The sequence below is a fragment of the Schistocerca serialis genome, chromosome 1 (genome assembly GCF_023864345.2).
Source record: "Schistocerca serialis cubense isolate TAMUIC-IGC-003099 chromosome 1, iqSchSeri2.2, whole genome shotgun sequence".
Classification (NCBI taxonomy): Eukaryota; Metazoa; Arthropoda; class Insecta; order Orthoptera; family Acrididae; genus Schistocerca; species Schistocerca serialis.
In genome coordinates, this window is record NC_064638.1 from 831,116,096 (window position 1) to 831,132,594 (window position 16,499).

At 45.1% G+C, this 16,499-nt stretch overlaps 1 protein-coding gene across 1 annotated transcript in view; it reads left to right on the plus strand.

Annotated features, from left to right (window-relative positions):
- Nucleotides 1–16,499, plus strand: part of LOC126438108 (peroxidase-like) — a 181,745-nt gene that overhangs the window by 62,393 nt on the left and 102,853 nt on the right. Inside the window, exons 5-6 of the mRNA XM_050090519.1 lie at nt 4,635–4,685; nt 11,825–12,017. Of these exons, the coding sequence (XP_049946476.1) occupies nt 4,635–4,685; nt 11,825–12,017 (244 nt within the window). The remainder of the gene's footprint in view (nt 1–4,634; nt 4,686–11,824; nt 12,018–16,499) is intronic.

Genomic DNA, 16,499 nt, shown 5'->3' on the forward strand with positions numbered 1-16,499 from the left:
GCTGTTCCGGAGGGGGCCTGCCTTAGTTTTCCGCCGCCTAATGGGCAGTGTGCTTCGTCCGTCATAAACAAAAGATTCTCTGCCCGCTTCAGAGCACTGTGGCAATGGAGAAGCACGAACGCCGGTTGCTCTTCAATCTTCCTCAAACGAAAAAAATATTCTCATTTCATAGCCTACTTTCGCAACTTCATGATGAACTACCTGTAATTTCGTTAATGATCGTAGTTATCATGATACTTCTACATTAGCTCTCGCATTACAAATGGGGGGGGGGGGGGGAGGGGGGCGGGTACTTGATGCCAAACTTCTGAAAATATTTTAATCTAGTCAGTTAATTTTATAATTTTGAAAAAAAAAAATGTTTTTGCTTTTAATGAATTCTTCTACCAAATTCCATAAACGTTTAAAATTTTTCGGTCGAACTTAACCCAAAAATTTAAATCTCAGTAGCAGATGTCACTTTTCCCAAAGAATTTCGTATTCTATATTTCCTGGTTCAGGGCCTTACTTACATATCAGTAGCTCTGTAAAAATTGTGTTGAGAGCAAAAATCAACGATAATGAACGAAATTTGCTTTCAAAAATGGTTCAAATGGCTCTGAGCACTATGGGACTCAACTGCTGAGGTCATTAGTCCCCTAGAACTTAGAACTAGTTAAACCTAACTAACCTAAGGACATCACAAACATCCATGCCCGAGGCAGGATTCGAACCTGCGACCGTAGCGGTCTTGCGGTTCCAGACTGCAGCGCCTTTAACCGCACGGCCACTTCGACCGGCAATTTGCTTTCTTTAAATTTTTTGTGGAGGTTGTCAGACTGGTAGTACACATTATTGAAAGTAGGCTGATATTGCTAAAATGTATTTTCAGGTTCTGGATCCTACTTGCACACCTGTTTTAACCCCCTCCCCCCCCCCCCCCCCCTTCCTCCGCCTTGGTTGCGTGCATTATGGAAAATGCCTTGGTATTGCTACGGTTAAGTAAGCTACTGCTTGAAAATCGAATATTTTGCAAACAAAATGAGGGTTTACTACGAGTTTCTGTTTGCTACATGTTAGGTCATACAGTGCTGCACAGAAAAGGAAGCTAATATACCGAATTTTTCTTTGAAACTTGAGATCTATAGCTATCTCCATTTTCAATGATCGCAAATGACACAGTGAACATGAAAAACTCATAACATTTCACAAACGTATCGAGACATCAAAAAGAGTTTTTGGTAATCATAGCAGGCAAAACAGTATTTTGCCATATAGCTACCATGCGAAACTTTCTTGTGTACTGCAGTAGATGAATAGCTACAGATTTTTTCGATGAAATGACGAAACTATTTTAGGGTCGTCGTCATAACCTATTGACATGACTTGTCCTGAATTGTTTGTCTAGTAATAGTTTCAGAATTCTCTCTCAATTGCAAGTGCATTAACATATTAGTGAGGTGATATTCTTTCTTGCCACAATAGCTAATTTTAACATGGCACCAAAAGAAAGAAGATATGGTTTTCAATTGAGGCGAAAATAGAAGACTCCTCCTGTTGCAATTCCAGCGCAATCCTATAACCCACTGCGTTCTTAAAAACAAGCGGTTGGCTTGTAGAATTATTGATCGTCCTGGCATAACGTGTTAATATTATCCTTCGCAGGTCCACTAGTTGTAGCTTACAAGTTATGCTTGTTAGCAGGCTTAAGCTGTTGCGCTATATCTCCCCTACAGTGCTGGCCACTGGCCACTAGCAACACAACCCTCACCACCACCGTTGTCCCCCTCCCTACTACGCCGCCTGCGCAGGTAGGGACCAAGTTATTCTGTTTGCACTCCACACGTCTGTAGTCCGTGTGCACACTGACATCGTTGGGCCACGGTGCCGCAGAACACCGCTAAAGGCGCCAAAACAAAATAGTGCAACAGACTAATTAAGTAGAGTACTGTGCGGCAATTCGTTTCCTGCATCTGAAGGGGAGCAACGCTGCAATAGTTGATGCATAGTTGGTGGACGCGGACGACAATCAAACATCAATATGTGAACAGTGGTTCTTTTCACGTTATCTGAGACCAACGGAGAAGTGGCAGGCGATTACTCTGTGAAGAGCCTAAAATCGCAAGATAAACGGAGGCCCAATTGCTAGAAGACCACCAAATGAAAACCGAGGTGATAGAAGAAAACAAAACAAAAGAAATAGTGAACCGAGGCAGCAGCAGAAATAATGTAAATGTCTCAAACCAGACCAGGTGACTTCTGTAACGGACTAATTCCTATGGACAACTATTGAGTCCATTTCTACGTTTCCGAGACAAAGGATAGTGAATCGAGGCAGGAGCAGAAATAATGTAGATGTCTCAAGCCAGTCCAGGTGACTTATATAACAGATTAATTCTCATGGACAATTGTTGAGTCTATCTCTACGTTTACGAGACAAAGGAGCAAAGTAAGCAGTGAAAACATGTGGATTCACCACAGCCGATTAAAGTGATAAGCCTACCATTGTCATGCAAGATGTTGCAGGTTTTGGGGCTGCCATGGTGGAGTGCTAACAGATCATGCTCGTAAGGGGCAAACTGTCGCAGAATGAGACTACCGATAACCATTGGGGGCTATCAAATTTGGTCTCGCGCCACGCATTTCATCGCATGGCACTCAGTGACTTGTTCCTAATTCCTCGGATGAAGAAATCATTGCGTGACTGTCATTTCCAGAATGACAACTAGGTTATTTGAGGTGGACCGTTCTCTGAACAGCCAAAATGCTGATTTCCAAACAAGGTCTGTACCAAGTCATCCATCTTTGGGGAAAATGTGTCGCATTGAAGGGTGAACGTGTAGTGAAGAACCAATACCACCACCAATTTCCGTCGTCCCAACTTGATTATTTTTTCGATTCTCTGCCGGCCGTTGTGGCCGAGCGGTTCTAGGCGCTTCAGTCTGGAACCGCGCGACCGCTAGGTCGCAGGTTCGAATCCTGCCTCGGGCATGGATGTGTGTGATGTGCTTAGCTTAGTTACGTTTAAGTAGTTCTAAGTTCTAGGGGACTGATGACCTCAGATGTTAAGTCCCATAGCACTCAGAGCCATTTGAACCATTTTCGATTCCCTAATTGAAACTTTATGATTACATCTCGTCTATAGTTTCTTTTCTCTGTCGAATTAGGGTCATAAATAAGGCATCTTGATTCCAAGTAAAAAAAATGTAACTCGTAATAACATTGGAGTTAATGCATTTACACACGTCTCAGCCTGCCGTAAGTGACAATAACGAAGTACCAGCTGCTGTAGTGGAGGCTCTACAGTAATCATCGTGAAACTTCTGGTCTCTTTAAAAGTGACTTCAACCGCTTTCAGCAATTTTTATTTCTATCATTATTGCCAGCCACCTGCTTCACTTACGCATCGGCAACATTCTTACGTTTTGAACTGGGCGTTTGTACCTACCTACGAATTACTATAATTTGTTGACTTGTCTTGTAAACCTCATGGAATTGGCGTTCATTGTCTCTATGTTCAGCCTATCTTCGTAAAAATCTATTACTGCACTAACATAGCACACAAGTAAACACAAATGTATATTTCTAACACAAATATCAAGCTATGTCAGTTGCACCCATAAAACATCAGTGACACTGCAGTGTTTTCCAGAATGCAAACGGAACTTGCGTAAGATGCCTGATCACCTCTCGTAGAAACAGTTTTATCGAGTAATTCCTTGGCATGTTATGTGTGAAACGAAGTTTCAGCTGAATTTATATAACCATATGTGAAACTTTAGCGAAAGAACTCATCTCACGTAGAAGTTTGTAGATTCCCGGAGTTAGACCTGCAGTCCGATGCATCTGTTGTGTGAGAAGCCGACTATGGTTGTCAGTTTATGTTTCCTCGAAGGAAAATGCTATCATCGACTGTCATGACCTCTGCAGCAACTGTATGGCTTGCGAGTTATTGAGATTCTGAAATAATTATCCAAAACGCTTGTCACCTCTGCCAGTGAAGAGACGGAAAATTTTGTGAAAATGCATTCTCAGTGTAACATGAGTTTGTAACGACCGCGGAGGCAGTCATAGTCTAACGTTATGGAAGGATGTTACCAACAGGGAACAATGTACATTAATTGTGAAGCAGTTTGATAGGCTATCCGATTTGTAGTGGTCTCAAAATAATGTAACATGACTACTTCGCCACATTTGCACTTTAGCACCATACAGATATCAGTTAGCTTTTCCCCATTAACATTTTCCGAAAATTCGTGAAGTATGCAAAAACAATTGTCTAAAACACAGAAAGGAAAATAGTCAATTCTTTTCCTTCATTAAGTAACACGCGGAGGACTACGGCCATAGTTACTAAAGTACACTGTTTGGAGTACAATTTTATTGCTATTCTTGATTTTATAATCGATTGTTAACACTGTTGAATTAACTGAAAAGTAATTGTGCAATAATGGTACTATTTGTATATGTCTACGGAGCAGAGTACGTAATTAACTACTAAAGCCGATGCATTTTGTCATTCTGGAAGTAACTCATTATTCTACGGCTTCGTTGAGCCATGGTCACTGACAAAAAATTACTGGTGAGTTACATAAATTCACTGCTTTCTAAGAGTAGTCGTTATTCAGTTATCTTATATTTTGTTTGCCTTGCAGATACAGCCCATTGCTCCGCCGGTACAAGTGGTGCAAGTTGAAATACCAACTGTAAGTATCAGTAGTTTCTCATCTTTCTGATAGAGAAATCTAATTTAGTTTTTACTGAAATATCAAAGTTGGGAGATAACTATTCATTCTCTACTGCATCTGTCTCAACATTACCACATACTCTAAACGCAAAACATAAAATGTAATTGAAAGAAAATTCGGTAAATGTCCAACATTCAAGTAAGTGTTATTCTGTCAAAGACTGACATTATGAGATGGTGTTTTTCAGAGAAACAGATCTATAACTTCTTATTGAAATTGATACAGATCAACCATTACCGTTTATTGCAAATGGTTTTTACAATTGACCGTAACGGTTTCACTAATTCACGGCAACTGTGTTTTTTGAAACAGCTTTTCCGACGTTTTCAGTCATACAGAGAGACTCGTAAATACACTCCTGGAAATGGAAAAAAGAACACATTGACACCGGTGTGTCAGACCCACCATACTTGCTCCGGACACTGCGAGAGGGCTGTACAAGCAATGATCACACGCACGGCACAGCGGACACACCAGGAACCGCGGTGTTGGCCGTCGAATGGCGCTAGCTGCGCAGCATTTGTGCACCGCCGCCGTCAGTGTCAGCCAGTTTGCCGTGGCTTGCGGAGCTCCATCGCAGTCTTTAACATTGGTAGCATGCCGCGACAGCGTGGACGTGAACCGTATGTGCAGTTGACGGACTTTGAGCGAGGGCGTATAGTGGGCATGCGGGAGGCCGGGTGGACGTACCGCCGAATTGCTCAACACGTGGGGCGTGAGGTCTCCACAGTACATCGATGTTGTCGCCAGTGCTCGGCGGAAGGTGCACGTGCCCGTCGACCTGGGACCGGACCGCAGCGACGCACGGATGCACGCCAAGACCATAGGACCCTACGCAGTGCCGTAGGGGACCGCACCGCCACTTCCCAGCAAATTAGGGACACTGTTGCTCCTGGGGTATCGGCGAGGACCATTCGCAACCTTCTCCATGAAGCTGGGCTACGGTCCCGCACACCGTTAGGCCGTCTTCCGCTCACGCCCCAACATCGTGCTGCCCGCCTCCAGTGGTGTCGCGACAGGCGTGAATGGAGGGACGAATGGAGACGTGTCGTCTTCAGCGATGAGAGTCGCTTCTGCCTTGGTGCCAATGATGGTCGTATGCGTGTTTGGCGCCGTGCAGGTGAGCGCCACAATCAGGACTGCATACGACCGAGGCACACAGGGCCAACACCCAGCATCATGGTGTGGGGAGCGATCTCCTACACTGGCCGTACACCACTGGTGATCGTCGAGGGGACACTGAATAGTGCACGGTACATCCAAACCGTCATCGAACCCATCGTTCTACCATTCCTAGACCGGCAAGGGAACTTGCTGTTCCAACAGGACAATACACGTCCGCATGTATCCCGTGCCACCCAACGTGCTCTAGAAGGTGTAAGTCAACTTCCCTGGCCAGCAAGATCTCCGGATCTGTCACCCATTGAGCATGTTTGGGACTGGATGAAGCGTCGTCTCACGGAGTCTGCACGTCCAGCACGAACGCTGGTCCAACTGAGGCGCTAGGTGGAAATGGCATGGCAAGCCGTTCCACAGGACTACATCCAGCATCTCTACGATCGTCTCCATGGGAGAATAGCAGCCTGCATTGCTGCGAAAGGTGGATATACACTGTACTAGTGCCGACATTGTGCATGCTCTGTTGCCTGTGTCTATGTGCCTGTGGTTCTGTCAGTGTGATCATGTGATGTATCTGACCCCAGGAATGTGTCAATAAAGTTTCCCCTTCCTGGGACAATGAATTCACGGTGTTCTTATTTCAATTTCCAGGAGTGTATGTTGTTACAAGGTGCTACAGGTGTCGTCGCCCTCCACCCCCTCCTTGCTAATTTTGCAGATATTATGTTAGCAATCAACTTTATAGCAAATTCAATGTATCATGTTCATCTCAGCGTGTTTGAAGGTATTGTTGATGCGAGATTGTAGTTTGTGGTGTGCTGCTAAAGGTGGCACACTATTGTACTTATTGGTCTTGATACATACTCCAGTGATTTAGTTATCAATATGGCTGTACTTTCAACCGTCCTATTTACCGAATGTCGCTATTCTAAATTATTAGAGAAACTCCAATAGCATGCGAGGTGGAAGCTATAAGCGTGTAACATCGCTGTTTCAAAGCGCACTAATGTAATGGGCTCGTGTTTATACCCTTACTATTGCTTTCCAAATACATTTTGTCTGAGAAAATAGGACCGTCATCATTAAAGTGCGACAGCACTCAAAACATGCAAACTTTTGTTGAGTCGCTATGAAGCTATACTACACTGAACAAAATTTCTGTCTACTTGATAATCAAATTAATTCACCGTACGATTAAAATAGAACGCTGCTGTTTACAGTAAAGTTAAGTTTCTCACAAAACTATCTTCTTCCATATATTTTTGTGTTCATGTAGCATACAAAAAGTGACCAAATTCGTCCTCTGGCGTCGTTTACTGAAGCTATTTCAATCATGTGTTGTGGACTGTTCGGCTTTCTGCTTGCAGTGTTCGTGAGCTTCTGTAGCTACACAGAGACACGCTGGGACGTACTCATATATTTTTCCCAATCGGCCGATCCGTTGATTTCCCGTTACAAAAGAGATATGTGACAGCAATGTGGATAACCACACCGAATTAGTAAAACTCACTTCTGAAATGTCATCGTATTGTTCAAGCAGGCTGATGTGGATGAACTTCGAGGACAAGATATACACTCCTGGAAATGGAAAAAAGAACACATTGACACCGGTGTGTCAGACCCACCATACTTGCTCCGGACACTGCGAGAGGGCTGTACAAGCAATGATCACACGCACGGCACAGCGGACACACCAGGAATCGCAGTGTTGGCCGTCGAATGGCGCTAGCTGCGCAGCATTTGTGCACGCCGCCGTCAGTGTCAGCCAGTTTGCCGTGGCATACGGAGCTCCATCGCAGTCTTTAACCCTGGTAGCATGCCGCGACAGCGTGGACGTGAACCGTATGTGCTGTTGACGGACTTTGAGCGAGGGCGTATAGTGGGCATGCGGGAGGCCGGGTGGACGTACCGCCGAATTGCTCAACACGTGGGGCGTGAGGTCTCCACAGTACATCGATGTTGTCGCCAGTGCTCGGCGGAAGGTGCACGTGCCCGTCGACCTGGGACCGGACCGCAGCGACGCACGGATGCACGCCAAGACCGTAGGATCCTACGCAGTGCCGTAGGGGACCGCACCGCCACTTCCCAGCAAATTAGGGACACTGTTGCTCCTGGGGTATCGGCGAGGACCATTCGCAACCGTCTCCATGAAGCTGGGCTACGGTCCCGCACACCGTTAGGCCGTTTTCCGCTCACGCCCCAACATCGTGCAGCCCGCCTCCAGTGGTGTCGCGACAGGCGTGAATGGAGGGACGAATGGAGACGTGTCGTCTTCAGCGATGAGAGTCGCTTCTGCCTTGGTGCCAATGATGGTCGTATGCGTGTTTGGCGCCGTGCAGGTGAGCGCCACAATCAGGACTGCATACGACCGAGGCACACAGGGCCAACACCCGGCATCATGGTGTGGGGAGCGATCTCCTACACTGGCCGTACACCACTGGTGATCGTCGAGGGGACACTGAATAGTGCACGGTACATCCAAACCGTCATCGAACCCATCGTTCTACCATTCCTAGACCGGCAAGGGAACTTGCTGTTCCAACAGGACAATGCACGTCCGCATGTATCCCGTGCCACCTAACGTGCTCTAGAAGGTGTAAGTCAACTACCCTGGCCAGCAAGATCTCCGGATCTGTCCCCCATTGAGCATGTTTGGGACTGGATGAAGCGTCGTCTCACGCGGTCTGCACGTCCAGCACGAACGCTGGTCCAACTGAGGCGCTAGGTGGAAATGGCATGGCAAGCCGTTCCACAGGACTACATCCAGCATCTCTACGATCGTCTCCATGGGAGAATAGCAGCCTGCATTGCTGCGAAAGGTGGATATACACTGTACTAGTGCCGACATTGTGCACGCTCTGTTGCCTGTGTCTATGTGCCTGTGGTTCTGTCAGTGTGATCATGTGATGTATCTGACCCCAGGAATGTGTCAATAAAGTTTCCCCTTCCTGGGACAATGAATTCACGGTGTTCTTATTTCAATTTCCAGGAGTGTATTTTCTCAGCTTTAAATTTGTGCATAACTGTATGAAACCGAAGTCGCGTTCAGAATTTAACAATTTAAGAGGGTGTCTCGGCTCAACCACATTTATAACGTTAATCACCTTAAAAGCTGGTTACATCAAAACCGATGCGTTTCGCGACAGAAATCTTGCATATTTACACATATATACCATCACGAGAATCAGGAAAACTCATCGAATAAAAGTTCATGACTGAGACTAAGTTGTCTTCAAACAATCCTGTTGGAGGAACATCCGCAACTGAGCATTATAACGGAAGTTGAAGATACCGCTTCAGTTGTAAAGTTCTTTTCTTATCACAAGACCGGTTTCGGGCTCTTATAAGCCCATCTTCAGATGTCGTAACTTGGTGCTGTGGGCCCCGAGCGCCGCGGCGAACGCGTACTAGGGGCGGTGTGCTACCTATGAGCGCTGAACAGGGAAGATGGGTTTATAAGAGCCCGAAACCGGTCCTGTGATAATAAAAGAACTTTATAGCTGAAGCGATATTTTCAACCTCTGGTAAGTTGTCTTCGTTTGCTTCACTCGACAATCCTCTGACCGGGCACAGTTTCCGTCGTAGCCACACAGCCTGTCGAATAACGCAGCGTCCTTGGTCAGTAGCACGTATTATTCAACTTATCACGGTTTGTGGAAAGTTATTCTTGTGAGCGTACACGAAGACGATTTAGAATGAAAATTATTTTTAGTTTTGAACCAATCTGTAATTTTTGTGCTTTTAAAGCTATTAATATTACAAGTGTGTCTGAGCGGAAACATTGTCTTAAATTATCTCAGCGTCTCAAGCCATTTCTACTAGCTGCTGAACTACAGTCTATTGAATTTTTCAGTATGACTGAAAAGCAGTGTAGTATGATACCAAACCACACAGGGTGCACCATAATTATATACTGAAAATTGATAGGGGTGAAAGTAAACACCTAATGATCCACCTTCTGTCACAATAGGTATCTCTCCTACACTCTGTGCATCTTATTCTCGTCAGTCGCCCTCCTATAAGACTTTTTCCTAGCCGCTCTTGGCAGATTTCTCCACTTATATTTTGTTTTTTCCTAACAGCCACTGTCACTGCCGTTTCAATCTTCTCCTCTTCCTTTATCGATTTCGATTCTGATAATACTAAACATCGCTTTAAATGAGCGAAGCTAATCGATATTGTTCTAAATGCCCTTAACCATTGCTAATATATTATTATTATTGTTAGTTATTTGTAGTAGTATTATTAATGAGAAGGTTTTATAATATTTTGGCATGTGCTTCTGCTAATCGGGTATAAGAGAGGGCCTTAAGGCCCTAATCTGGTTGGGCTAAATAAGCAATAAATAAGTAATAAATAAATAATAGAATCAACAACCATTAAAAATAACTCAGCAGACAAGACGTTTACGAAATAATTGTAAATGTGTGGTTACAAGCAGCTACTCACTACAGTGTGAAATATTGTCTTAGTTAGTACAAATATATTTCAAAAGTGAACGTGGCGACTTATTCGACATCTAAGTGAGCTCAAATTGCGCCCAAGGCTTCAGCACGTTGCATGTTACAATGTACTGTACACTCGTACATGTTCAAGAGTTTGTTTCACTTGTCTTGCTCGCTTTTGTATACGATAATGCACCTTGCAATGAATTAAGAATTTTTTCGAACACTCCTAGATCATGTCGTAAATCTCGACAATTACTGCACAGTTCGCTGCTCTACTTCCTCACCCGCATTTTGAGGTGATCCAGACAGAAAAAATCATAGGATTGAGGTTAGGTGACCTTGGAAGACAGGGTAAAGCCTCTGCTACACCTATCCATTTTGGACCTATTGGCGCGTTAGATGTGTTACATCAACAGCAATATATAGCAGTGCTACTTCACGCATCCACCACATTCCGGAACAATGGGCTGTGGGTGAAATTTGAGCACAGTTAGTTGGGGATTTAATCAAAGAGTTTGCCTTTCAAATACATTTGTACTAGCTAGGACTATACTCGATGCTGAAATCAGTGATGGTTCGTAACCACACATTAGCAAATATCTCGTAAACGCCACGTCTGATGACTTATTTTTACTAGAGGACTGTTGATTCTACTATCACATACTGTAAGTAGGCTGTTTAGGTTTTTACGTTGGTAAGGCCACGTAGCGCTCTGTATGAAAATCACTGACTGTCTGTGTGCAGTCTGTGGCTGGTTTGCATTCCTGGAATATTCACTATTGTAGTGTTGGGCGGTTGGATGTGAACAGCGCGTAGCGTTGCGCAGTTGGAGGTGAGCCGCCAGCAGTGGTGGATGTGGGAAGAGAGATGGCAGAATTTTGAGAGCGGACGATCTGGACGTGTGTCCGTCAGAAAAAGGAATTTTGTAAGACTGGATGTCATTATGTTTTTTGAACACTATTAAGGTAAATACATTGTTTGTTCTCTATCAAAATCATTCATTTGCTAACTATATGCCTATCGATAGTTAGTGCCTTCAAGAGTCTTTTATTTAGCTGGCAGTATTGGCGCTCGCTGTATTGCAGTAACGAAGATTTTTGTGAGGTAACTGATTCATGAAAGGTATAGATTATTGTTAGTCAGGACCATTCTTTTGTAGGGATTGTTGAAAGTCAGATTGCATTGCGCTATAAATATTGTGTGTCAGTTTAGTGTTGATCAGAATAAGTAAAGAGAGAAATGTCTGAGTGTTTGCAAATCAAATAACGTAGAAGTTTTGCAGCACTATCATTTATAAATTTTTTCTAAGGGGATGTTTCAATACTTTCACCATATAAGTTTTCGCTATTAATTATGGCAAACCCTGAATATCTGTAGGACACAAACTGGTCCTGCCATTTGGAACATGTGGATGAATCCGATATTTTTATTCTGGAGAAACTGAGATGATCCTTTGTGAGATATTCTGCAGCAATCAGCCAGCCGGCAGCTGTAGCGTAGTGTCCTGACGGTGGCGCGCGGCGCTTGCAGCAGGTGGTGGTGGAGGTGCAGGAGGTGGGCTCTGCGCCGCCCTGCTCCACGCAGTCCGGGCTGGCGGGCGCGTGCCGGCCGCTGGTGCAGTGCATCACCTTCTACGCCGAGGTGCCCGAGCTGCGCCGCCAGCCCTGCCGTCTCCAGGACAACGAGCTGGGCGTCTGCTGCCCGCTGCGCAGGGAGTCCGCAGGCAAGTCCCATCTCCGCTCTATTCTGCTCTGTACTCGCACATACTCAAGTTCTCTGTACGAGATGGCAGCTGGGGAATATTCTCATTAAGCAAGTACAACATATGCTCAAGTGTCAGATCTCAAGCCTCCACATTAGCGCAATGGCTCCCAGAGATCAAAGAATAGTGACTGGCGAGACGCGGAGGTATTGAGCACAGCAGACAGAAAGCAGAAATATTAAAATCTGCGTTTAAAGCTATAGGTGCGGCGGACGAAAAATTAGCCAACCCCGCGAGACTTCAAGCCAACACCACGTAATCTCGCCTGTAGCCTTGTTAATGACCTCATTTCGGCGAGAAAGAGAGTCCACAATGTTCTTCCACATCCGTCGGAAGCTAACCGCTGATGATTAGATCCCGAAGAGCTACAAAATTCTGAAGATGTTTATTGCTACGTTTCATCGGCTACTATAAATAGTCCCAGGCATTTATTACGGGTATGAATGTCTGAAAGAACAGACGTCACTCGAAATCCGCTGCTGTGATACATACGTAAATTGAAGGAGGAAGGGAGAAAGGAAAGGAAAGGAACTGATGATATCAGCTGCATCAGGACTTGGTGCGGATTCGGCGGCGACGAGTGAAAATGTATGCCGGACCGGGACTCGAACCCGGGACCTCCTGCTTACTAAGGCAGTTGCGTTAACCCATGCGCCATCCGGACACAGTGTTTATAGGAAGTGCAGAGATTCTTTCGACACTCTCTCCGATCAGTCTACATTCCCACCTAGCACCACTTGTCCACCGTCCCTGTACATACCCTTCATACTCACTAATTTCTAGATTCCCGGCGGAGGTCGAACGATATTGCGCATCCGCACTGAAGGTTGTGGTTTCACTGGTTCGAGTCCCCGCTCTCCACACATTTTCACTCGTCGCCGCCGATTTTACATCGAGTCCTGATGCAGCTGATACCATCAGTTCCTTCCATGTCCTTCCCTTTCACCCCTCCCCCTCCCCCTCAAACTACAATTTACGTAATTTACTATGGAACTAAGATCGGGCGTATTTGAGGGGCCATTCGAGGTGCAACTCGGTGTGCGAGCGTTCGTCAAACCAGAATCGTATGTGTAGGGCCCTGTGAACACGGCTGTTGTCATCCTGAAGAATGGGAGTAATCACAGAATATTCATCTAGACCAATACTCCACAAACCACGTGATAATCTTTGGCGGAGTGATCCCTCCTTTCTTGTTACATTCGCGAACAGCGCGTAGAAGTAGTGGTTGTCGATAAACCTGTGTGTCAGCTCTAATTTTTCGAATTTTCGCATCACGAAGATACAGAATAAAGAGCACTACTTGGTAACTGAGAATATTGAAATAATCATTCTGGAGGGTGGAGGGTAAAAATCGTAGAGGGAGACCAAGAGATGAATACACTAAGCAGATTCAAAAGGATGTAGGCTGCAGTAGGTACTGGGAGATGAAGAATCTTGCACAGGATAGAGTGGCATGGAGAGCTGCATCAAACCAGTCTCCGGACTGAAGACCACAACAACGGTAACCTGAATGAATGGTCCCACATTCTAGTACGTAAAATACCTCCAAATCGCAACTCATCGCACCACACTGCACGCATACGATCGGTTACTGCCCATTTCCTGTGTTCTTTTGCCCATTGAAGACCTGCAGCTGTATTTACCGCTGAGCGATGGTGTTCTGCGAGGTGCCCTATTACCTGGAGGTTCTCTCGCAATATTCGCTCGGAAACTGATTGAGATGGCCCTGCATTTACTGACACCATCAGTTCCTTTAGAGTTTAAATCTTATTGTCATTGTCCAAGTGTACCACTCGTCTATGGCTCTTGTCTGTTAAGTTCTTTTTACAACCACTGTTCTTACGCCACGTTACATTGTTGTGGTTGTGAATGGTCTAATATACCTTGTAGACATATCGGACAGTCCGCGTTCGTACAACAATAAACTGGGCAATTTCTTCCACGGTGTGATAAAGGGCAAATTCAAACACAACAGCTGTTATCACCCATTCTGTTACGCTTCCACGTCGACCCGTCTTACTGCTCTGGTACCATACTACCGACTGCAACATATATTTTCCTTTATTGTTCTTTTACCACCCACGACCCATATGGGCGGCTGGAGTGGGAGGAGGACGCCATCAGCGGTAGAGCAAACCACACTTCATCCCAAACCTTTAAAAATACAAACAAAGACGAAACATATGTGACTAAAAGGTGAAAAACTTACTTGCGGATTTAAAACCTATAGGAAGGGTCAATTTTGTTACCTTTACAACAACATTACATCAGTTGTTTTTCTATATTGATTAAATTAAAATGTGAAGACTGAGAGATAAAAATAAAATCTAGAAAAACAACACTACGCTGGGAGAAAAGGATATTGGGAGGAGAAAAGGTATTGTATAGGGTTGTAAGGTGTGGTTGAAAAATATGAGTCCATTGGGTATGTAACCAAGCAGATAGAGGTAGGCAGTATCCAACCAAAACATTTTGTTCAAAAATGGTTCCAATGGCTCTGAGCACTAGGGGACTTAACATCTGAGGTCATCAGTCCCCTAGAACTTAGAACTACTTAAACCTAATCTAAGGACATCACACAAATACAAGCCCGAGGCAGGATTCGAACCTGCTACCGTAGCGGTCGCGCGGTTCCAGACTGAAGCGCATAGAACCAGCAAAGCATTTTGTGGTTCCCGTTGTAAGATGATGTCGGTCAGTGAAGGATTCGTTCTTGTCTCTGCCCATCAGATGCATCGAGTAGACAGAGGGTTTGGGGAGGGACGGGCTACCTATCGAGAACCGGGAAGACGCGGTTGAGGGCAGCGTTACGAGTCTGCTGGGCGTCGTCGCCAAGGCCGCGAGCCTCGCCTCGCCTCGGCTGGCGCTCCATACGCCACACACTCACTCCGCTTTCCAGTCACACTCGCGTTACATCACTCCCCGCCTGGTCACCCCTACCAGGAACTGCCGTACGGTGCGATTGTGTCATCAGCAGATCCGCAAGGCTCACCTTTCAATGTAGGACATGAAGTAGCCGTTGCAGTGGGAAATCTAGTTCCGTGAAGCGTGAGCCACATCTAGTGTTGCCAGACGTCCTGATTTTTAGAGGTCTCATGATTCCTACCTTGTAAGCTCTACGCGAGACACCAAATTTCCCGAATTTTCCTCAGTACTTACAGTTCTAAATACCAATGCGTATTCACTCCAAGAATGCTCGAGTACGTTAAAGTTCTGAAACGAGTTTCAGAACGAGGCAATAGTGGTACTCAAAAGCGTTACAATACGGTGCACCATGAGATACAGATCACCCAGTACACTTAACGGACGCCTCAGCGAATGCCGGAACTGTACGTTTCGAAAACACTCAACCACTTGGGTGCCATTGTTGGATTATTACCACCAAACCTCTATTTTCTTATCGCTGACTGCCCCTTGCACCCGCCCACATATTCCTTTCGTACTTTAGTTTGTGTTGAGAAACAAAACACGCAGGAAGATAACTCGCAGTTGTGTGCACAACTCTCGTCGACGTTCTCAGTTCATTCAGTCAGTGGAAATACAACTGGTTAGTAACTTACAGAATATGTATAGATTTCGAAACCTAATAAATCAAAACAATATGAATGAAACTACAGGGTTATTACAAATGATTGAAGCGATTTCACAGCTCTACAATAACTTTATTATTTGAGATATTTTCACAATGCTTTGCACACACATACAAAAACTCAAAATGTTTTTTTAGGCACTCACAAATGTTCGATATGTGCCCCTTTAGTGATTCGGCAGACATCAAGCCGATAATCAAGTTCCTCCCACACTCGGCGCAGCATGTCCCCATCAATGAGTTCGAAAGCATCGTTGATGCGAGCTCGCAGTTCTGCCACGTTTCTTGGTAGAGGAGGTTTAAACACAGAATCTTTCACATAGCCCCACAGAAAGAAATGGCATGGGGTTGAGTCGGGAGAGCGTGGAGGCCATGACATGAATTGCTGATCATGATCTCCACCACGAACGATCCATCGGTCTTCCAATCTCCTGTTTAAGAAATGCCGAACATCATGATGGAAGTGCGGTGGAGCACCATCCTGTTGAAAGATGAAGTCGGCGCCGTCGGTCTCCAGTTGTGGCACGAGCCAATTTTCCAGCATGTCCAGATACACGTGTCCTGTAACGTCTTTTTCGCAGAAGAAAAAGGGGCCGTAAACTTTAAACCGTGAGATTGCACAAAACACGTTAACTTTTGGTGAACTGCGAATTTTCTGCACGAATGCTTGCGGATTCTCTACCGCCCAGATTCGCACGTTGTGTCTGTTCACTTCACCATTAAGAAAAAATGTTGCTTCATCACTGAAAACAAGTTTCGCACTGAACGCATCCTCTTCCATGAGCTGTTGCAACCGCGCCGAAAATTCAAAGCGTTTGACTTTGTCATCGGGTGTCAGGGCTTGTAGCAATTGT